We start from the raw sequence: 24181 nt of genomic DNA on the forward strand, positions 1-24181 counted from the left end.
ATCTATGAATACTTTTGCAACTATAACAAAGTCAAAAATTAGCACATGGTTCAACTAGCTATTATTTCCTTCTTCTTTCTTTTTTTTAAAAAAAATTCTTGCTCTTTAATGTCTCTTTGCAGTAAGTAGAGCTGAATCATCAAACAACAGCTGAGACAGCAGCAAAGTCATTCAGCAACTAACAGATCAGCACCACATACTCTTTTAATCGATGGATAAGTAGAAACTATATTTAGTGTGTCAACTGTGTGTCTAGACTGTGTTTCACAGACATTCTGGAATCTTGGGTAACATTAGATGAACACACGAAACGTACTAATTCATATATTCCAATTATTCAAAAGAAAATTACAGGCTCACACAAATTTCAGCAGTTTCCCAGGTGAAATGACGAAACTAAAGGCCATTGGGTTAGAGTCTGCAAATATGGCAGAAACCCAGAATAAACCAGATTGTTGCCAGGTACGCTTTGTTCTGATGGGTGATCAACTTAGACACGGTAGACCACTGGCTTGTTATATACTGATAGAAACCCTTATACTTCTCAGTGCTGATTAAAAATCATTAGACTGCTCTAATGCAAACTTTAAATGGTGAATATACTAAACATTATAGCTGCCAAACATCTGTGTTTGTCGTGGGCATGCTGATGTAGCCATAGCGCTATTGTACTTTAGTATCCAGCCACACAGACCCACTCATTCTGAGCTGTATTCAGTTAGTTTCAGTGTGAATAACTGACAAAATTTGCGCCTTAATATGCAGAAAATATCGTCTAACAAATAGTACTGGTGCTGAAGCAACTGGTCAGTCGCCTGATAAGTTAATGAGCACAAAATCATCAAAATGTCAAATGAAAAAAAAAAAGGTTATCTGGAAAAACAAAAACCAGAGTATATTACTATAATAATTAATATCTCTTCTATTGAATAATAACATAATGTTGCAAAGATCACAACTCTCCTCAGTGACAAAAATACCTACGAAGCCTTAAAGTGAGACCCCACAAGCAGCTACAAAAAGAAAGTTATAGCTTGCCTTCAGGACCTTGAAAAGGACAAAATCACTGACCGCCTTACATATCACCGCCTGTACCCAGGGGATGCCATACCCTGCATTTACGGACTTCCTAAGGTCCACAAAGAAGGTGTCCCACTCAGACTCATTGTCAGTAGCATAAACTCAGCCACTTACAACATTTCAAAACACCTTTCTACCATCCTAGCACCTCTCGTGGGGAACACCCCACATCACATCAAGAACTCCACCGACTTCACCGACAAGGTCCAGAAACTTACCCTGGATCCAGATGAAACCATGGTGTCCTTTGGTGTAGTCTCTCTCTTCACTTGCATACCCACCACGGAGGCAGTGGAGACTGTCAGAAAACGACTACAAGAAGACAGCTCCTTGGAAGACAGGACCAACTTCATCCCCGATCAGATTTGCACACTGTTAGACCTCTGCCTTACCACTACATATTTCAAATACAACGAGGGTTTCTACAGACAAAAACATGGCTGTGCCATGGGCTCCCCCGTGTCACCTATTGTAGCCAACCTTTACATGGAGGAAGTGGAAAGAAAGGCTCTTGGCTCTTTTAAAGGGAGAGTACCCAGCCACTGGTACAGATATGTAGACGACACCTGGGTCAAAATCAAGACACAAGAAGTGGAATCCTTCACTGCGCACATTAATGCCGTGGATAAAAACATCAAGTTCACCAGGGAAGACACAAAGGACAACTGTTTGCCTTTCCTGGACTGCGCTGTGCACATTGAAGAGAACGGCAACCTCAACATTGAAGTTTACCGGAAGCCCACACACACGGACCAGTACCTCCTCTTTGACACCCATCACCCTCTGGAACACAAACTTGGGGTTATCAGGACCCTACACCACCAGGCAGAACATGTTCCCTCTAAGCCTGAAGGGAAAAAGAAGGAACACACACATGTAAAGGAAGCACTTAAAACATGCGGTTATCCTAACTGGGCGTTCATAAAGTCAGCAAAGAGGCACAGAAAAGAAGATCAGACACCAGCGAGGGAGGATAAGAAAGACAGACGCAACAACGTTGTCATCCCCTATGTAGCCGGTGTATCAGAGAAACTCAGGAGAGTTTTCTCCAAGCACGACATCCCAGTGTACTTCAGACCCAGCAACACACTCAGACACAAACTGGTTCACCCGAAAGACAAAACTCCAAAACACAAACTTAACAATGTGGTGTATGCTGTACAGTGCAGCGAGGAATGCCCAGACCTCTACATTGGAGAGACCAAACAGCCACTTCACAAGCGCATGGCACAACATAGAAGAGCCACCTCCACGGGACAAGACTCAGCAGTCCATCTGCATCTAAAGGACAAAGGTCACTCTTTCGAGGATACCAAAATTCACATTTTGGACGGAGAGGACAGATGGTTTGAAAGAGGAGTGAAAGAAACCATCTATGTCCACTGTGAGCGACCATCTTTGAACAGAGGCGGTGGTTTACGACACCAACTGTCTGCCATCTGTAATCCAGTTTTGAGATCCCTTCCAGACGCCTTAACGCCCACTCACACCCTGGGCCATCTGACCTCAGGAAATCACATGATAGGGTGGGGCCAGGTTTCACAATGAGCTCACCCGAAACCCTGGCTGATTGTGACCCACACCTTGGCTCATGTGATTAGGTAGAGGATCATCAGAGGTCCTTTTGTCCCTCTTTGGGGGGGATACTCCCATGGGGTTTAAATCTGGGACTCTCCACCATTTGACCCTAGAACTGAAGAAGCAGTTGAGCTGGTTACTCTTCACGTCTGCAGTAAACAGGCTGAGAGCATGCACCACAATACAGAGTAGACGGAACAAATCCATCTCAGGCAATAAACCACAACACATGGCTGACTTAATAAAGAATAGATGTCACGTAGAAATTCTCATGAATGTAGAACAATTAGTCCTAAAAACAGCATGTGCTCATTCTGACTCCTTTAACAAGTGTGAGGTCTGCAACATGGTAGTGACAACAACAGTCAGACATCTTGAAAGACATGTGTCTGTGTGGAAGGGCGCCAGCAGGACAGATACCAGTGGTTTTCTCTTCATGTCTGTCAGCAGCAGAGACCTCAGTCTCTCTCACCTAATCAGCAGAGTCAAGAACACAGCTGGGTCACGACAGCCAGGTTATCCTCACTCAATATGAGAAGGAAAAGTAATAGACAAGGATGCCTTAATGATGATGGATGGCAGAGGATTTTGCAAACCATGATTATTAACCATGTAGGCATCTCGTAAGCATGTGCATTCATTTGTTTTTTGCTCAAAAATCGACTTAATTTATGATTTTGAGCCACAGCGCAATAAAATGATTCAGCACACAAAGGCAGAAAAAATGGTTTCCATGTTGTGCTTGGGTTCATTCACCCCACGCAAAACACGCCAAATAAAGTGCTGACTCCTATCCATGGGACCAGACCTGGTGAAACATGACAAGAGAACGGCAGTCACCCTGGATGGTTAAACCTAAGGGGAACCACAGATTCTGAAAAATTTATTTGTTGTTTTTGAACATTTGCATCAACATCAGACTTTTGACAGCCCATGAAAAAAGCTATAAAACTGAACAATCACTGCACTGTATTCAGAGGATTTTATACTCACATACAGTTTTTAACAAATTTATTTAGGTTTATGCCACAGCTGCCCTAAATTATTGGTAATTACCAAAATCATTTTTCAAAATCATCATTGGGTAATCCATCAGTACGCATTAGCTCTTTAATCAAAATGATATTTTTAATGTTAAAGAAGTGTTAACCTCTTTATTATTTTGCAGATGGAGAGGTGAGGTTAGCATTAGGTGTTTGATCCACCTGTGGGAAGAGTTCAAGTCTGTTTTGTGCTGGGATACTCTGCTCCTTTCACTTACCAGGCTCATGCATTAGTGAATCATCTTTATCTCTGGGACCTTAATCTCCTGAATCTCTGAACTTGTGACACGTTCCATCCAGAATCAGCTTGGAAACATGTAAAGAAAAGGACTCACCAGCTCTGCCTTCCAGCTCACTCTCCAGCAATTCTCCTCTCCCACCTCTGGAAACTCGCCTGCAAACTCAGACACCTCCCAGGGCTAAACTCACCTCTCACTCAAGTAAGACCGTTTCCAATCTTTACGATCCAGTCCACAAACCAATGACTCCATTTGAGCCATCATTAACTCTGTCCTCCTCCACAGAGCTCCTGTGTGTGTGCCTAGTCTCACACCTTCACACACTTTAGATTTGCTCATTCACTTCAGTCTGCTTTCAGGGTCCATGCCAAAAAAAAAGTAGGAAAAAAGAGTAAAGTTTTTTTTAAAACTTAAAAAAGTAACAGTAATTCACCTGCAATCCAAACAGCAAAAATCAGTTCTAGTGGTTGAATGTTTAATTAACTCATTTATGACTTCTCAGAGTCCAGTCTGCCGGCTCAAATTTGGGTATAAAAATTTGAATTCAGATAATATAATTTTTCTTAATGAATAACATTTTAATTTTTAACATATTTCTGAAATATTTGTATTTTTCTTCAAATTTTTGTTCTACTAAATTTGTTGAGCACTGTATGCTGTGAAGTTTTGACCACAGCGTTTACACTCCATTCACACAAACAGAATATAAAGTAGTAGTACTATAAAGTTTTTAATACTTTTCGGAATATATAAAATTTTTCATTCACCAAAACATTATATTGGTGTTTACAACCTGTTTTGAGGCACCCCTCACCCCTCCATTATTTTCAGTTTCAGTTAAAATCGGCACTGACGGTTGCTTCTGAGCATAAACTTTTTCTCATAAATGTCGGTTAATTTCGTTAAGACTACCATGCTGCTGCTGCTGTTGGAAGCAAAAACTAAGCTGGGCTGTTTGTAAAGTTTAAATCTGCAGATTTGCATTGTGGGTATGAGCTGCAGACAGAAAGGCCAGAGAGAGTGCAAATATTTTAGGAGCCAAGTGCAACGATAAAAGAAACAGCATCTGATTTTGGTTACATTAGAAGGCTAATAGTTACCATGTATTGAATATTTACTAATAATAATAATTTTAAAAAACCTGAAGGCAAAGGCATGTTGATTATTTATTTAATTCGTTCATGCAGTGCAAAATAGTTCTTGGCTATTAGTGTAGCATGCACATGTTGTGTGATAATGACAGACGATCCTGCAAAAACAAAATCAACACAAAAAGCAAAAAGAAACTTGGTGAAGTCATTTTTCTCTGTAATTGAATCCCTGACGTACTTGCTCTTAAACCTAATTTTAATCTGGTATGGCAGTTGGGTAACTCTGCTTTAAAAATCAAATCGTCATCAAGTTGCACAGAGCATCAGTTTTGTTTAACACTTTCACAGTGATGTAGAGCCAAGGCTGTAGCACTGATTACCAGCTTCTTGCTTACATAAGGATAAACTTGAATGTGTCCTGTGGACAAACAACAAATCTGCACAAACACAAACACACATGAATACACACTCGTGCACAAAGCTGAAGGTCTTTGGGCAAACTTTGATTGACAAATCCAGACTGGGGTCTGTGGCCCCAAGAAACAAATCCTCAGAGGCTGATAAACCTTGAGCAGTCTGGACCAAAACGTGAGCAGCAAAGGCATCATGCTGGACTAAGCAGAGACTTCAAAATAAATCAGTCACATTAAAGTAAAAAAAAAAAAAAAAGCTCAGTAGGTTGAGCAGGCCCTGACAGACAGCAGTTGATAGGAGTTTGAAAGAAGGTTATGGTTCACTCACAGAAAAGTAAAGCAAAAAAAGGAAAACAAAGCCGGTCTTACGACTTTCCTCCAGCTGTTCAACGTAGGACCTGCTCAAGCTCTTTTATTCATAACATAGTTGTCACCTCAGGTCGTTTTTCAGTCAAGCTCAGCCAAACCAATAAAGATAAGCATCTGCACATCTGCATCATAATGGAGGACATTTCTGAACATGTTGAGGGCTTTTCATTTCAGCCCATCATGCCTATTGCTCAACCCAAAGATCTTCAGTTCATCAAGGAGGTTTAAATCAACTTATTACCAGCTGAAAAAAATGAGAAAGCACTAAATAAAGAAAAAAAATCTGCCATTTAGTAGGTGAGTTTAATAAATCCCAATTTAGCAACAACTTCTTGGACAAAAACGTGAATCCAAATGGTAACAACTGCAGTTTTAGAAATGGCCACCTGAGGTCATCTCCAAAAGTGAGTGAATCCCTATAAACACACATGTTAAAAGGCCCTGTTAAAAAAATATATATATATATTTTTTCCATTTAGTTTTGAAAAATTTAGGAAACCCACTGTTTAACGTCTTCAAGGCAACGCAATAACAGCTGAAATGTCTGTCCCTACTTTTAAAGGCAAATAAATCTGCAAGTCATCTGCAAAACAGTGAAATGAAAGGTTATACCGTGAAATTATAGACCCCAGTGGCAACATATACAGTGCAAACCAGGCTGGACCCAAAATTGAGCCTTGAGGCACACCATAACTAAGAGGGGCTATTTTCAAGCTGTAGGGGCCCATGTTCACATAAAAGGTCCAGATAAGTAGAACTGAAACCACTGAAGAACAGATTCCTTTAGCCGAACACTTGATTCTAGTTGTGATAGGAGAATATCAAATCATTAAAACCCTTTTAATGGCCATCTTAGTGCTATGTAGTGATTTATAACCAGATTAAAACTTCAGAGATCCCATTATGATCAAGATGAACTTGCAACTGTGAGTAGACTAATTTCTCTAAAGCTTTTGAAAGAACAGGGAGCTTCAAAATTGTCCAGTAATTAGCCAGAACAGTTGCGTCCAGACTGTGTTTTTTAAGAACTGTAACCTGTTTAAAACACGATGGGACACAGCCTGCAACAACAGAAGAGTTCTTTAATCACTGGATAAAAGGGCCAATAGTATCAAAAATATTTTTAGCAGACTTGGGGGAAGACAATCTGATGGGGAGTCTGATGATTTTAGGCGATGAACTACCATAGATAATTCACTTAAGTAAATGTGTGGCTAATTGTACTAAAAGACTGTCTGTGCTCCAGTTTTAGTGAGTCAAATTCTAGATTTTTAAAGTGTTGGTAACTAATTAGTGGGCTTGTGTACCCTGCACCTTGCTGACCAATCTAGTTTTAGCTGACAACTTAACACTGTATCTTCTCATCTGAATGTGGATTTTTTTTAAACATGTGGCTAAAAGACTATGACACAAAAAATAGCGTGTGCAGCAAGAACAGAGATTAAGTGTGTCTCACTGGTATGAGACAACATTGCATCACCTGGCATCTATTTTGCAGAACACAAGCATATTAAGGCAGTTACACATGTCCCAGCTGCAGCAGTTAAAACCAGCCTCCTGGCTCCACCTCGACTTTTTTTAATGATGAATTGCAATTATATGATAGTTTAAATGTGTCTCACGGGGCAAATGGCTGCCAAATAAAGTCAAATTCTGCTATGAGGCACCAATCTGCTGCGCCAGATTTACATCACGCTGACTGCTGTAACTGAGCTCTCTGCTCATAACCACAGTGTGTTTTTATATTAGCAACACAAGCAATACAATATTAGAAAACAACATGTAATAATAATATTCATAACTAACACCAAAAACCATGCATTGCTGCTCACAAATATAATTAGTAATTGTTTTGACCACTAGGGGGCAGCAGAAACAAAGTGTGAACTACACTGACTTGCACTATTAACCATTTTAGCAAAGTTACTGGTGAGCAGTTGCAGTCCTGGTCTTCGCTGCTATATTCACATGCTGTTTGCAACTGTGTCTATCTTTTGTTGGATGCTAAGAACGTAGTGCATAGTGGGGTTTTATAATGCTATAAGAGCAGTGAGAGTGAACCACAGCAGTAAAGGTGCAGTACAAAAAATAAGATGCTCAATAAAACTAACAGGAGCTGCAGATCCCTACAGGATCATCTCTGCAAAACTCCTTTAAAGAATAAATAAAGCATAAAGGTGGATACCTTTAGTTTAAATATTTTATCTCCAACTATCTATTCATATCCTGTTTCACTTGTAAACAAACTGTATATAAAAGATGGACATTGCTGAATTTTTTTCATGGACAGCAGGGTGTTGCAAAAAAGCATCAAATAGTATAGAAGCATGAGAAAAAGCTCCTGTTTCTCACTTAGTCTGGAACCTCAGTCAAACTAAATGCAATATAATGCTCATTTTTCATTAAATTCCTTTTATATAGTTTATAAAATTAGCCTGCAAAGTCCCTCAGTTAGTCAGTTTCACCCTTCATTCATCATGTGTGGTTTCAAAACACCAGTATTCCGATGGCCAAGCGTTTACTTAACCCTCTGGGGTCGCCGGACGCGCCGGCGCATCAAAATCACATGACCAATTTAAGACGACACAGCTACAAGATGCAGCGAGTCAGAGTCTCCATTCCAACTTGGGTCGAAAGTGTGGACTTCAAACTATATACCAGTTTTTGAATTGTGTCGATAGGCCACGTAAAATCAGAGTTATGATAAAAAATACACGCGATGTTTTTTTCTGAACAAAACAGTGGCGTTTACAGCGGGAAGAATGGTAAAAACGGCGTTTTCTACAGACAGCGCTAGCAAAAACTCTCGGCTTGCTAGTGAAAAAAGAAAAAGAAAAAACACCCCTTCCCTATTGGTGTTAGAGTTTACCATGTCAGCCAATCAAAAAAATGATATGGCAACATGTGACATTTGGTTGTTTAGGGAGAAGGGGAAGTTTTTAGGAGTGACACCCGCGACGGAAAGCGGGCGAGCGAAAGAAAGAGAGAGAGAGAGTTTTCATATGTGAGACATTAGTGATGTTTAGCGTGTTTGGAGGCTGTAGTTAGTTTGTTGTGTAGTTATTGTTTTGTATTGTGTGTCAGTTAGACTGCTGAATTTCATATTTTCTCCAAAAAAAGCCGTCAAAGGCAGATTCCAGTGTAAACGCTGTTCCCACACGGAAAACTGGACTGATGCACCTCCTGCAGTCAGACCTGCAGGGTTTAGGCCTGTGCTGTTCTCCTCTGTCTTATACTGAACACAAACTACATTTTTTGGACTGGCACAAATAATTTGTGTGCCTTCTTATTTGATGCAGCACACCTGATTGTTCTGTAAATAGATTTAAATGGTTATATAAAAAAAACGCCTGAGGCCTTGGCTGCATTTTTAGGTAAATAGTACCATATAACTTTGTTGTTTGCAAAACTTGTGCATAATTTTTAGAAATGTACAATTTCTATTTGCATTTCAAGTTATGAAAATGATTCGTTAAACATGTTTGTGGGTTTTACAGTAAAAAAAATATAACTTTTTTCTACTCGGATTTTGAATTTTTTGTCTGAATTTAGATCAACTGTGCTAATATAGTATACCAAAATGAAAAAATAACTCAAATTTCAGATATTTGAGGTTGTGCTGAAAATAATGATACCAAACAAGGCAAGAAAAACATATTTTAAAGGTGAAATATAGAGGTAAAATCAAAAGTAGTCAAAAACGGCCAATTATACCCTGGACCCCAGAGGGTTAAGGCTTCACAACCTTATTTTAGATGTCTTGGTGGCAGTATCCATCTTTTATATACAGGCTGTGTTTTCATTAAAAAAAATCATTTTTCAGTCTTCAAAAGCATAGAAGTGTCACAGTTTACTGCGGTGAACTACAGCACTATTTGGAGCATGACCAGTACACTGGTAAAAATGAAGTGAATTTCAATATGTGCCTATACTCCTCCTCTGTGGTACTTTAATGGAAAACAGTTTTAAATCAAACCACTAAACATAGTTATTCAACCTAAGGAATGTAAATTGGCACACCGCAAATAAAACAGTACAACTTGTAATACCAGGTGCAACGTGCTCTTATAGTCACCGCAAGGCAGGTGTTCAACATTTGCAACTTAGTCCTACGTAGTGAGTGGACACAAATATGTGTGTTAAAATAAGTGGAACCACAAACAGAAACAACTGCATTGTTAAACTGTCCTGTGTCTTTGTGTCCTACGGGCTGTAATTGTTGGTCTCACTGACGTGGCCCGACAGTGGGGTACAAACTGGGAAATGACACCACAAAGTCATCACTGCAGTAATACTGTAAATCGTCAAAAAGTAAGAATAAAAAGCTCTTTTTTCACTTGTGTCTAATATCAAACATCTGAGGAACTTTGTCTGTACACTATCAACCCACTCTATCGTCCATCTGGTTTCAGTCGGCTTGAGAAGAGATTGCAGATGGAAAGACGTTCTGGTCCAACATATGGTTTGCACCTAGCCATCTCCACCCACTTTTTTTTTTAAAACAAAGCTAACCACAAGCTGTGGTCTGCTCCACACCCAGAACCAGACCGATGACCCAGTCTATGCATACTACAGGGAATAGCAGCACACATGCTACAGTGTGCGTGGGCCTCCGTCTGGTTAAAAGCGGCCTAATGGGCTCCAGATCAGGGCACGCCAGCCACTAAGGCCCACGATTATGTTTCATTGGATGCAGATGCCTGGTTATGGATCCGGCATAATACTGGCGGTGACATCATGAGCTCAACCTGCTGGGAAGCGCATGAGTATCTCTGTGACATAGCTGGTGCTGTGCTTTTGATCTGGTTTGACTTTAGGGCTCTGCAAAGTGACATAAGTGTTGCAGAACGTACTGAAAATCACTCTCAGTGACAATGATTCTACAGTAGAGGGAAAAAAATGTAAAAACATGCACAATGACAGTGCTACACTATCAACATAATGTGTATGCTGATATTTCCTTCTCCGCAGTTTATCAGAGTGAAAGAAATGGTTGTTTCATGAAACATATGTTTTTAAGAAGCCACAGTTTGGAATTAAAATTTCTAAACTCATTTTTATTAACTTGTGATTTAAATGAAATTTAAATTGAAAATGCAAAGACATTTTATTCATTCTGCAACATGTACACGACATACGCAGATTTAAAAAGGCGTTTCCCCCCAAAATGAAACTAAAATGAATAAAAAAAATAAGAAAACAGATATGAAAAAAAATGAGGTATCAAAGTATAAATATGAATTATACAAGATATATCAAAGCCTACATACAATTATAATTTATTATATTCCTCTTTATTATTATTCTTTCTACATTATGGTAGAAGTTAGGGCAGATACGTATGAGACTGAACAGTGTAAATGTCAATGTGAAGTGAAATGTTTAAACCCGTGAATGTCAGGTCAGTTAGTGAGCACATTTTTTTGTTTGTTTTCATATTTTTTTTAACAAAAATTAAACCTTTTCATGTTCATGATTCATATCATAGCTGGTTGGCTTGGCTTAAGGCCTAAAAATGTTAACAAGAAATCTTAAAGGAGTAAAATGTCAATCTTGAGTTCTACAGAAGTTTGTTGGAAAATAATTGTTGGTTCCCTCGCTCTATGAACTCAGTTAACATTTTCTTGATGACTGTATGGGATTAATCACCAATTTCACTTTGACTGAATAAAACCTGAAGATCATTTTGTAAACTACTGTCACCAGTCAATAAGCATGCAGTGCTATTGGTCTCACAGTGAAATCTCCCTCCTCAGAATCTGTGTCACCACACCAAAATGGTGAAAAAGCTCAACCTGAAACTTGACTACAAGAGTCTTTCATCCATTGTTTGGCATCAACATGGCTACATCCATCTGTTATACTCTCCATGGTGTAAAGACATTCATGTACTCAAAATAGCATTTGAGCAGGTGTAAGGATGGACTACATGAAATCTAAAAAAAAAAAAAAAGTTTCCATTTTCAGTATTTCAGTATATAGAAACGTGGTGTGCATTCATTGAACATAAAGTAAAAGAAACGCTCAACAAATTTCTAGTGACATATTTTCTGCCCATCAGCTACCAGACAAATCATCACATCTGCAGTCATTTCATTGCAATTTCATAGTGAGGTCATTTTGCCAATGTCTTCTGCTGTATTTCAAAGCGCAGCACAGAAAGATATCCTTACGCTATATCCTTAGAGTGCTCTCAGGGCAAAACGTTTTTGAAGTTGTTAAATCTGAACCACATTTATGTTATCCATGGTATATATGATTGAAAACTTTTTTAAAAAAAGCTTACAACTTTGCTCCACTGACACAGAAGGTCAAGATGGTTAGTCAGCGATTTCAACTTCTGAGGAAAGTGGATGAGTGATGGTGAGATGAATGGAGACACTCAGACACATGGGCATCTCAAAACTTTTCCCAGCAGCTGTTCTGCATACTATGTTCCGGTGATACCTATCTCACAGGGTCAGAGGTTACACTAGCTATTCAAGACATGTGGGAGTATCACAGCTGGATATGGATGACTGAAAGTCATAACTGAATGGATTGGGAATGACAGAAATGCTTACATTCAAGGAGTCATAGAGCTACAAGTAGGATGCAGGGAAGTGCATCAAGGAGACAAATCGTTGCATGCTAAATTTGGAACAAATGGGCCCGACCCAAACCATGAAAAGCAGCTTTGGTTCAAAAGTATACAAAAGTAAAGTTGTCCAAAGTATGGTGCGTAAAATGCGCCCAGTCCTGTCGGTCCAAATGAAATCTTGTTGCTTTATAATACCAAACACCCAACTGTAGAATTTAGATCTCCTGCTAATATTTTAGTAGATATCTTCCTTTATTCTCTAAACTCAGTGACAATTCTTATCCTACACATGTGGCGGCTTCATAAGCACTGATTACAGTTTTTTCCTTCTCCACCAGTCTGACAGGTGCAGACTCAGCACTTAAAGACAATGCTGTGCCTTCAAAGCCCAAACAGAGCGCCAGTGACAATGAGAACAGATAAAACAAATGTCTAAAATGTGAAAAAGGAATGCTCCACTCACAGTACAGGTCATTTATGGCAGTCATAAGGGGTACAGATATAAAGATGAATGACTGCTGACCTCTTTCTTCTTTTCTTTCCCTCAAACTGCAACTAATAAAGCAAGCCAACTTCTTTGAGCAAGGAGCCAGGATTGAAACGGAACACTGGGAATAAGCTGGTTAATGTTTCTTCAAACATTGTAACTATTTTTTTTTTTAAATCAGTGCTTTTGAACGGTTTAGTTGGTTATTTTGCTCAGGAAGGGTCCCTGAGTAAAATAAAAAAGGGTGCCTTTTACACAGTTAGTGTCAGTGTCAGAGGGAATTTCTTTGGAATAAAATTCATGGCATGTAACTAATTCTTACATAACAAAGGTTCATAACTAATAAACCAATAAGTGAAGGTGCAGATGGTCAGTTTTGGGTATCATGCATGTCTTTTTGATGTTTTTGCAGAGATCTAATGGCAAATTTAGCAAAGCTGAATAAAACCACTTAATGACACCACTTTGTTTTCGTTAACTGCAAATTGGTTTGGCTCAAACTTTCTGTTCTATTCTTGTGGTACGCCCCGTCTCATTGTCATGTCTTGAGTCATTGTATCAGCAGAGTTCAGAAATTCCCAAATGATCTCAGTTACATGTGGAGCCTGGCAAGCTTTAAGTAAAGAAACCCAAAAATAACAGAGGAAATACAGTATACTGTATTTCCTTAGTCTGTTCAGTGACGCCTGCCATGGACAAAGCTTTTACACTACATCTACAGTAAATCTATGAAAATACTCAGTGAAAACATTAAACAGTTCTCAGATGTTTCTGTTTGGGTCTCCCGTGTGGCTCTAATACAGATGAAAACAATGAAAAAATGTAATAAAACTCAAATGGGAGAGTAAACACAGTGTGATGGAGAGGTACTCCAGTCATGACATAATCATGTGACTGGAAGAAGTCCAATCTAAGATTCATTTCCACAGCTCTGGGATGGATTAAAGGGCTCAAAAACACAATGTAATCCTGCAGCACGTACAACACAGTCACTGCATCAACAAAGAAGCTCCAGACAAGTGAAAGCTCTGATGAGACAACAGAGCTGGCTCTGGAAAGTGATGCTTTGATTAACTAAGACTGTTTGGCACCTTAAACACATTCCATGTGATTTAATAAACTGTGGTGACTTCTGGTTTCAGTTTCCACATGTATTCAATACAAACTAAAGGCATTTTTCTGTGAATGATGTCTCCGGCAACTCTTCTTTTCATCTATATTATCGAAAAATGTGTGATTCTGTAAAGCTTTGTCTAATTCAGAGATAAAAGCATTTTTGTCTTGTCTTAGATACATTGATAATAACTCTAATTAAAGACGACCGTAGCAATGGCACTCTGGCAGCAAGAATCTATATTTAAATGGCCATTTTTCTGGTTGCAAAATCAGTGCAACTTTTAAAATTAGGAATATGAGAGACTTCGTATCTGTGGTTTAAGGGCTTCCAATTTGTTGATGTGAAATAGTTATCAGCAGGTTTTAATTTGAATAACAAATGTGCTCTAAAAAAGCTTTTTAATTAGTGTTTTCTTCTTGTGAAGCTGTCAGAATCTTTGAAATAAGCCATAAAAATAAATGGTCTGTGCTCAAAAAATAAATAAAGAAATAACAGTCATGGCCTGATTAGTTCATTGTGGTCTGACTATTCACAGCATGCAAAAACAAAATTATTCCCTCAGTCTACAAACGCTTTAAGTTTGCTCTCACGCCAAAAAGCGATTAGATGAAAAGCATCAGATTTGGAGCGACCGCAGTTGTTGAGTGTCAGAGGAGCTGCTGATGGGAAGTGAAATATTTTCATTTGGATCCAAATTGCTCTGAAAAAATGATGTCATGCTGTCCAGCTGATTAATAGTTCATCCTGCTGTTGTCCTGCTGGGTTATAAGCGCCTTTAAGGGGGATGCATCAGCAAATGTGGCATAAAAAAGGAAAATAACACTTTTGCAGTAAAGGGTGAAGAATACAGAAAGGTACATTTCCTGGATTTCCAAGAAAACTACAATGATTTTATATTTTATGGCACATAATAGATGACTTTGTTTAATATGGCAGAACTGACGAGAGAAATGCATTTTATGGGCCTTAAAGTATTGAAAACTGTGCTAATTTCATTCTAAATATCACCGATGCCATGTTGCAGGCAGATTGGGACTTTAAAGCAAAGCTGGGTGGAGGGGTGCAAATGTGAAGAATGTAGCTATAAAACTTCTTTAGGTAACCCAATTGCTCTCAGACGTGGAGGACTGAGCCAGTGCAGGTGTGCTGAGGAAGACAGTGGAAAATATGAAGTGAAGCCAGAGAAAGAGTTTCTGATAGGCTAAATTCAAAGTTTTGCTGTTAATCATCTTAAAAAAATGAGGTGTGGGGCATGAACATATTTTGTCTTAATAATTGTGACATGCCAGTAAATGACTGAGAACCACAGACTTAACCCATCTCCTTGTAAAGGTTTCCACTGCTGCAAGAGTAAACCTGATCTTATCAGTGAGGTTATATTTATTTCAAAAGCAGAGAGGCTCCACAGGTGTTTGCACCATTCTTACCTGTTTGCAGCATCCCGGAACCGGACTCTCCCCCGAAGTCGACCGATGCGTCGTCAGGTGAGGCGTTGCTCGTCGTGAGGAGCCCGAGAACGCAAACTGTCCATTTTAACAACTTGAGCAACATCTTCCCGGTGTGGCCGCCTTCAGAAATGAAACATATGCAAACTAGAAAAGTACTGAAAGTCTGAACTGATCCAGTTAAAGAGCAGTAAAAGTGGGGAACATTGCTGAATCGCACTTTTTCTATAATTCTGCAGTTTTAATAGGATCGGAGTGCAGAGTAACTAACTCTTCATCCTCTTCACCTCTCCTCATCCTCCTTCTCAGCCAGCAGCAGCTTCTCTCCTCCTGCAGCTGTATCACATCACCGCAGAGCCAATCGAGCAAAGAGAAGCCCCTCCCCCTCTCCTGTTGACCAATTAAATCCCTGCAGGGCCTCCGCCCATTTTTGTTTTTGAGCCCGTCTTCAACTTATTCTTAGTTTGTTTGTTTTGAAAGATTGACTCGTTTTCCTCTCTCCGCCTCCCAAGGGATGGTTAGAACTTTTGTAATTCCACTCCAAACATACAACATTGTGAGGTGCAAACACAGACTACAGCGCCAAGCTCACAATTAAGGAACCAACAGGAAGCAGTACAGGCAAAGGTAAAAGGGTAAAGGTAGGAAGAACGCCTACAGGTAAAGTAGGACATTGGCTGGACATGGGTTAGGGAGATTAAACTCTCGTCAAATGTGCAGATTCCAAAGCTACTTGAGACCAATATGGCTTTCTTAAAAACTATGAAATTTTAATAAAATATGTCCTCCAACATGGCAAGTGCACAGTGTAGCAGTGTTTTTATATCAAATAACTGAAACGTTTGAATAAGAGGTGGGGCGGGGATGGAGGAGTCAAAAACACACTTGATTTGTGATAAGTAGACAGGAAGTCAAGTCTCAGATGACACGTGACCTCTGGTCCACTTGTTTTGCTTTAAGTTTTGCTTACTGCCTTTTCATCTACTGCTTCCACGTCTCTCACCATCATAACTACTTGTTTTGGTTTAGAACAAGTCTTTCACAACCTTAACACCTACGTTAATCTTCTAGGTCCTTGTGTTTTTTCTGTACCTCATTATAGACTCTATATAAAAGATATAAAAGAGAGATGTAATGCCTCACACATGTATCCTTTTTTATAGCCAGCATGAAGCAACTCATGTGCTTATAAAAAGACTTCTGGTTATACAGAAGACTTTGGGTGAATGGAATTTGCCTTTCTTGCTCGTTACCTTCATGATGACTTTATCATCATACTGAATACATGATGTTTATTTATAAATGATGGTTCCTTGTACAGAAAGAAACATATAACATGTTATGCATGTTGGGTAACAGCTTGTCAGTCACCCAATATGCTTGTGATGTCTGGTTCAAACAACAGCTGATTACATCTGTACTCATGTGGTTGGCATCCTGACCTCCAGATATCAGGTAGCACAGCACAAGTGTTAGTGTGTTTAAAACTTGAGAAGCCGGGATTTGTTAAAATTCCTATTTAATTAATGTCTACTGAATGCTTACCTTCCTTTTCCTTGTAGAAACCACTGAAGGTCTCAAGCTAACAAAAAAATGTTAGCTCTAATAAAATGGTAAATAATACCAAACTCAATCAAGAGACATTTCAAGGAAATCTTCAGACACCAACATTTCATAATCATACCTCTTTATTCAATGACTTATATTCATACAAAATCTATAGGTAGAGTCCAAATGACTGCAGGAGAGACAGTCAAGTAACAGATCAGGCAGCGAAGGATCAGCCACTCCAGAACCTCTAATCTGCTTCCACTTTGGTGGTTCTGTGAGAAAATGTTATTCAAGCTTGTTTTCTTTTCTTTTTTTTTCTTTACCTGAAACCGATACATCGTTTGTTTAGATAATCAGAAAATACAACCAAGGAACGAATTGTACAAATCATGGACATAATGAAGCCAAACAATACTTCTATTATTATTATTATCTTTTTTCGTTTCTTTTTTTTTAGCACATGCACATTTTCTTTTGAGAACATGCAAAGAGGACATGTCCAGAGGGGGGTGGGAGGGCAGCTTTAGAAAACTGGAAGAGGAAAACTTGGCACCCTGGGTACGTAGGGCTCACTGGAGGTTTGAGAATAAGGTCTTTGACATAAACACAAATCTCTGCCTCAATATAGCAACTTACAATGAGACAACAAGCAATCTACTGTTACCCCGATGAAGAACAGAGTCACACCTTTATGGTCTAAAATCCCGTGAGATCCATCAAATAGATTGCACAATTAAGAGAAAAAAATTCAAAGTGTATTTGGATAAAATCAGACTGGGTTAGAATATTTGCAAATAATTTGCATGTTTATAAACTTGCCAGAACAAAATAGGCACAGAGGTTTTGTACTATAATAAAAGCAGGAGGTTTTTGAGATATCAGATAACAAGGACTATAATCATCACCTCCATGGCTGATATAAGAAACAAATTCTTGCCTATTTTCAAAGCTTTTCAACATAACGTATAGCAGTGTACATTTAAGTAGCATGCTGTTATTAAAGAGAACTCTTTCAGCTATGTACTTTAAAGGATAGGAATAATGCAGAACATGGCCAACCCTATTTGGAAGCCAATAAAAGAACTAAACAAAGAGTGGATTTAAGTATTCTCTGTGTATTCAAAACTGCTGCCCAGAAACGATTTAAAAATAATAATGTGTTTTTTTGGATCAGTTTATGTGGTTCAGTTGAGGCTCTAATTGAACATTAAAAAAAAACAAAAAAACCCCTTTCGTTGTTAGCATCACCAACAAACTAATACATGTAAGCTAGCCTGATAGAAATGTTTGTACTGGACCTCATGTTGGGTTTCACTGCTGCAATTCATATCGAAATACAAAATAAACCAGGCCTTGTGTACACTTGTAGTACCAGTTTCATTAATCCCACAAAATTTTGGCTGAAATCCAGTTTTCATTTAATTTACACTTCACAATCCTAATGTCAGCTAGCAGACCAAGCTACTCATGAGTATTTTGGCTAACCATACGATACAGAATGGTTAGCCAAAAAGACATCTAGTATTTTTAACACTTTTAAAGGACTGATTGAAGAAATTTTAATGCCTTAATTTTAGATAATTTTAATAAGTGACCATACTCTGAAAATGAACAGTTAGAGAGAGATTGGTGCCCTAATGTAGCAAAAGTGATACTGGAAGATAACTGGGCAAAATTGGCATTTTCAGTCCACAGAGGCAAGAGAATGGCATCAGTTAGAGATGTCTGCAATCACAACCCAGTGTGCTTGAACAATGAAGTAGCATCACATAACCAGAATTACCAGACTGCTGCAATTTTATTAGTTAAAAAAAACAACTATTCTTTTAATATTAATATTCTGCATTTTATATATTGTTTAATATATTCTTACATTATTTAATATATTTTTTAATATTCAAAAAAATTATAGTGAAATATAAAAAAATGAGATGACAGAACAGGAAATGTCAGGCTGGTTATCCTTTTCATCAGAAAGCTCCAAAGAACTGGTCATTGCAACAGAGATTTTTCAATATTAGTTTTCAAGAAGGTTTTGAAATTACATTTTAGCTAAATTCATACGCACTTTTTTACTTTCTAAAGATGAATATAGAGCTGGAAATGATTGCCAACAAATTACTAGCACCAACCCAACTAGTTTTTAAGTTGAAAAACATTTCTAAAGTCTACAGTAACTAACTTTAAAAAAAATAATTGAAAGAAATACTCTACAAACACAAATTTATAAAATTATGTTTTGTTATCTATTCAGAAAGGTTGCCATTGCTAGTTGTATAAATGGGCTTCAGGCTAATAAAGCACAGAAAGAAATGAGTTTTGGTTTGAAATTTGTTGACTGTAAGGAAAATAGAGTATTGCAGCCTTATTCTGTGAGGATTTATGCCCTGCCCAGTTGGAAGAGGTAAAGATTCAGAGGAGTTGGTACAAGTCTGGTTCAGGTCTCACTTTTGAGTGACATAAAACCACTTCATTAACAATCTGAAGAATCTGGCTCTCCCAGCAAGTTTAAAAACCACTAAAATTATTTAAAAATACAACTTGACCCAAGTCTGGAAAGAGAAGAACACAGTTTTATATTTTGGGTGGTTCTATCTGAGTAGGCGTCATGCAGTCAACTTGCCAACCTCAAAAATGCCCTGTGAATTCACTTATATCCGCTTGGATACCATTCGTGCCTTTAGTGTGTGTTGTCAGTTAACTGTACATCATATAATACATTTACAATTTACAGCTCTTCACACATGAATGTAAAATTTGGTCACAGTCACACTAAAGCCTGAATCTGGAGTTTCCAGAGGGTAAAGCTACAGGGCGGATGAAGTGTCGTCTTGTTGCATAGCCCTACTTTAAGTCAACAGTCAGCAGCAACAACACAACTCTTTATTGTACCTATAAATACGCACACAGGTACCCTCACGCAATACTTTGTCTGAGGAAAGATTAGAAGATAGGAAACCCGTGAAATTTGGGCAAATATGGCCAAGAAGGGATTTGCTTGAGGAGGCAGATTTGTCTGGATTTGAGATTCGTGTTCAGAAAATCATAAAAAAAATGGCACTTTTCCCCTCATTCAGAGAATGTTTTCTACCAAATGTCTGGCAGTATATCTGAAAGAGAAAGGCAAATGCTTACCACACACCCTCAGGCAAAAGTACAGACACTATTTTTTTGACAACCCTGGCATGCACTACACTTTGGGTCTCTAATTTTAATCTTCCTACCAAAAGATTCATCACAAAAGAAATGTTTTGTTTTGTTTTTGATTTTTTGCTTTCAGCCCAGATTCAAACAAGTTTTGTTCTGACCAAGTTTTTTTTTGTTGTTTTTGTTTTTGTTTTTTTAGCTACACCCAACCTCCACTGACCCAAAGTCAGGCTCCATTTTAATACATTGTGGTAAAAGAGGCACTTAGTAGTTAGCCACTTAATGTCAAAAACGAGTTGTTCTAGTCCCTATGTGCTCTCAGAAAATTACATCTGGGAGATTTTACAAAAGTGGGATCCTAAAAACTCAACTCTAGTCTTATCTTAACCCATGTCATTGTATGACTTTTGTGTTTACTGGGTGTTATGGCAGAATTTTAAGACATACATTAAAAACAAAAAGCTTTCCTAATCTGCTCTGGTCAAGATTTGCTGCAAGATAATAAAGAAACAAACCAGGAAAAAGCAAGAGAGAGAAATTTGGTAAGAAAATAAGACGTACAGCAATAAAAAGTGTGGTGTGGGCAGTCATATCAATATCGGGGATGAGCATCAGTCTAAAACACAAACAATAGGGAGATTTTGGCTTTTGTCTTCTTCTCCACTGAATATACTGGCCAAGGCAAAATACTTGAGGGCCTCCACATGTGCGCTAATTCCAGTGCAAGTAAAGGGGTTAGAAAAAGTCAGTGTTTTTTCTTGAAAGTGGTTGATATATTAAAAAGACAGTAACACTACAAAGCTGTAATTATTTCTGATCCCTTCTCCGAGCGCTTTCCACTGACTTTCCCTCATCGTGTTTCCTTCTGTATCAGTCGCCTGGCCTCCTGTTGTACCAGCTCCTGACCTGAGCGCTGAGCAGCACTCATGAGCTGCCCCATTCTAGCTAACAGCAGGCTTTCTAAAATTTTCTGCCACGTTAGCACCAGTCATCCTCCTCCCTCTCCCTGAGACTTCCTGCTCCTCTATTCCCAGGCCCAGACGAAGAGTTGACCCCAAGGGTGAAGTGGTACCCGTTAGGCATGACCACTGCTCGGCCCTGTGTGGTGGGTGCTGTGACGGGTGTAGCAGCAGTTGGGTGAGAGGCAGAGGCTGTAGTGGAGGCAGCAGTTCTGGCAGAGCGGCCTCCTCCTTGGCTGCTTACAGCATCCTGGAAGTCCTCCTCATCAAGGAGAGCCTTCTGAGACGAGTCCTGCTGCTGCCGGTTTAAATTAGGGTCAGACCCAATTCGAGTAATTGGTATTGGAGACTCCTCGTGGGCTCCGAGTAAGCGATCGTGCTCTGAAAGACCACGGCTGAAGCGAGTCTGGTGCCCTGTTGTAGCCATGATGGCACTGGATGGGAGATTGGAGTTGGCAGTCTTGTAGGCCACAGCAGGACGAGGGGTGAGGGGTGTCTGGGGGAGCTGCCTGCGACCACGACCCGGTGTGCTTGAACCAGATGGAAGTGTCCCGTGGCCAGATTTAACCACACTGCTGCCATGCTGAGAAAGGAAAGACTGAATGATTTAGTGGCACAATAGCGACTTTGAAGGATTAATCCAATATTTTTTAGCTTTAATGTTTGTTATTTGTTCACCTGCCCATACTTCCTGTAAAGACATCCCTTCTTTATGCTATCTAAATGCACAATAAGCAACATGGGCACAAATATACAGACCAATGTTACTATGAGAAGGCAGTAGTTTTGTTGCTGTAGTCGCAGACACTTTTAAAAGGAAGGTCCAAGCTGAAACCATTACTTAGGACTGAGTTGCATAAAAGCCTTTTAAGAAAAAAACAAAACAAAACACCAGAAGTTTCTGGGGACACAATAATGGGACGGACCAGAGGGGAAGTGACAGAAACCAAAACATTTCAGTTGTTGCAGCATTTTTTTTTTCTGTTTCTGTTGTGTTTTGTGTGCTTTTGCAGCATTTTTCTGTTTGCTGGTGTTTTCCTAAGTTGCAGTCCATGTGACCTTTCAGTGCCACCGTATTAAACCCTAGTGGGGTTGTCCCTTTGAAGGTGGTCCTTAGAGTCACTGACCCATTCTGTCATCATATGAGTCACATGAACCAAGGAATTGGTCATTATGGTCACATGAGCCAAGGTGTGAATTCTTTGAGGCACTGCCCCACCTTATAATCAATTGAGTTATTAAGGTCATGTGGACCAAGGTGTAATTGGGGGCTGAAATGCCTGTAATGCGATCTCAGGACCACCATCAAGGTGAAAAACTTTTTTAAAACTGAAGCCTCTCAGAGGAAAGGTGAAACATCTTCATGAACCTAAAAAGAATTACAACTGCCTTCTACTCAACGGTTTAGAACTTCCTTTGGGATGATGCACAACCTGATGAATGTTGGCTAAAAAAAAAAAAAAAAAAAAAGAAGTATGAACATGCTCCCAAACTCATTCCTCAGATGACATGGACTTGGATACTATGGACAGCTTAACTGAAAACTGCTGAAAAGTGCCTGGTTATAGTTGGAAACACACCTTTCATGATCAGAGAGTTGTTGTCTGCTCTCTGTAAATTTACCATGATGAAACACAGAGGACTTCCATGGATCTATAAATATCAGCCACTCTGGGAGAGATCTGAACATGCCTGAGAAGATTAACTTTAATGGGAGATTGCCCAGATAGAAATCGGGTTTTGATGGAACTCTTCCCAGACCTTACTGATCATTCCTCGTACAGCGTGATCACTCAAATAATTTTTTTGAAAAATTTAAACATCAAATTATTAAACAAATCTAGAGTCTGTCATTGTTGATTAAGCTCAAAATTACAATTTAAATGGGTGTTGATGCAAATGTGGATGTAGATTAACTAAGCTGTAAGTCAGGCCACTGTTTGAATACTTACAGCCTGCATAACAAGCAAGCTGTTAATCACATACAGTTTGGGTAACTCACCTGTCTGAGGAAACCAGAGTCCTGTCCCTCTCCTGGAGACGTGGATCGACTGGGACCAGCTGACTTGGTGTGGCTCTGCTCCCTGCTGCCGTAACGCTCACAGGAATAGTAGCGCTGCTTCTCTCCTGCTGAGGAGTGGTGCCTCCTCTCATGGGGCCGACTGCGGTCCCGTTCCCTTGCTCGCTCTCTGGACAGTCCTTCAGCTGAGGGGTCGGTAAATGAATCTGGAGGATGGTACCATCAAAATTTTATATAAATAAAGTTATGTGATTATTATATTATCCTACTGTTCACTATCTTACTTGTTCACAAATGAGGGGACAGTTAAAAAGACGAGATTGAAAGATGGATTGGTGAAACTTGCCAATATGTTGTGGTGAAGAGAGAGATGAGCATAAAAATGATCCTGTTGAGTTACTATTCAATCTACATTCCTACCTCCACCTATGGTCATGAGCTCTGGATAGAATGAATGAGGACTGAAAGAATGAAATTGTGGATACAAACAGCAGAAATGAGTTTCCTGAAAAGGGTGAGAAGCTCGGCCATTCGAGCAGCCCACTATTCCACATTGAAAAAAGCCAGTTAAGGGGGTTTGGGCATCTGACTAGGGTGCCTCCTCATAGCCTCCAAGGCAAGTGTTCTGGGCATATTCTATCAGGAGGAGGCCTTGGGCAGACCCAGGACCCTCTGGGGAGATTTCAAGTTATTGAGTGTCATTGATTGTGTCACTGATTAAATGTCTAGTTAAATTTAAAGTTTCACTGGCTCGGCCCACAGAAGATGGCCTGTATGTGGCCCAGGATGTAAAATGAGTTTGACATCTCTGATCTGCATACACTCACAGCCATTTTGTTAGCTGCACCTGTCCAGCTGCCCGTTAATGCAGATATTTCATCAATATTTTACATGGTAGCAACTCTGTTCATTTAGTCATGTAGATATGGTCAAGAGAACCAGCTGAAGTTCAAATTGAGCATCAGAATGGATAAGAAAGGTGATTTAAGTGTCTTTGAATGTGGTATGGTTGTTGGTGCCAGACTGGCTGGTCTGAGTATTTCAGAAACTGCTGGGATTTTC

The 24181-nt window shown here is 39.3% G+C and overlaps 2 protein-coding genes across 2 annotated transcripts in view; both read right to left on the reverse strand.

Annotated features, from left to right (window-relative positions):
* LOC109194272 (collagen alpha-1(I) chain) overlaps positions 1 to 15856 on the reverse strand; it is a 99879-nt gene extending 84023 nt beyond the window's left edge. Inside the window, exon 1 of the mRNA XM_019354425.2 lies at positions 15425 to 15856. Coding sequence (XP_019209970.1) covers positions 15425 to 15548 — 124 coding nt within the window. The 5' untranslated portion in view covers positions 15549 to 15856. The remainder of the gene's footprint in view (positions 1 to 15424) is intronic.
* Positions 15857 to 17112: 1256 nt separating this feature from the next.
* The window catches only part of cacna1bb (calcium channel, voltage-dependent, N type, alpha 1B subunit, b), a 205377-nt gene continuing 198308 nt past the window's right edge, over positions 17113 to 24181 (reverse strand). The window contains exons 53-54 of the mRNA XM_025908900.1: positions 23102 to 23325; positions 17113 to 21682 (exon numbers count right to left, since the gene is read on the reverse strand). Coding sequence (XP_025764685.1) covers positions 21119 to 21682; positions 23102 to 23325 — 788 coding nt within the window. The 3' untranslated portion in view covers positions 17113 to 21118. The remainder of the gene's footprint in view (positions 21683 to 23101; positions 23326 to 24181) is intronic.

The sequence above is a fragment of the Oreochromis niloticus genome, linkage group LG7 (assembly GCF_001858045.2).
Source record: "Oreochromis niloticus isolate F11D_XX linkage group LG7, O_niloticus_UMD_NMBU, whole genome shotgun sequence".
Lineage (NCBI taxonomy): Eukaryota > Metazoa > Chordata > Actinopteri > Cichliformes > Cichlidae > Oreochromis > Oreochromis niloticus.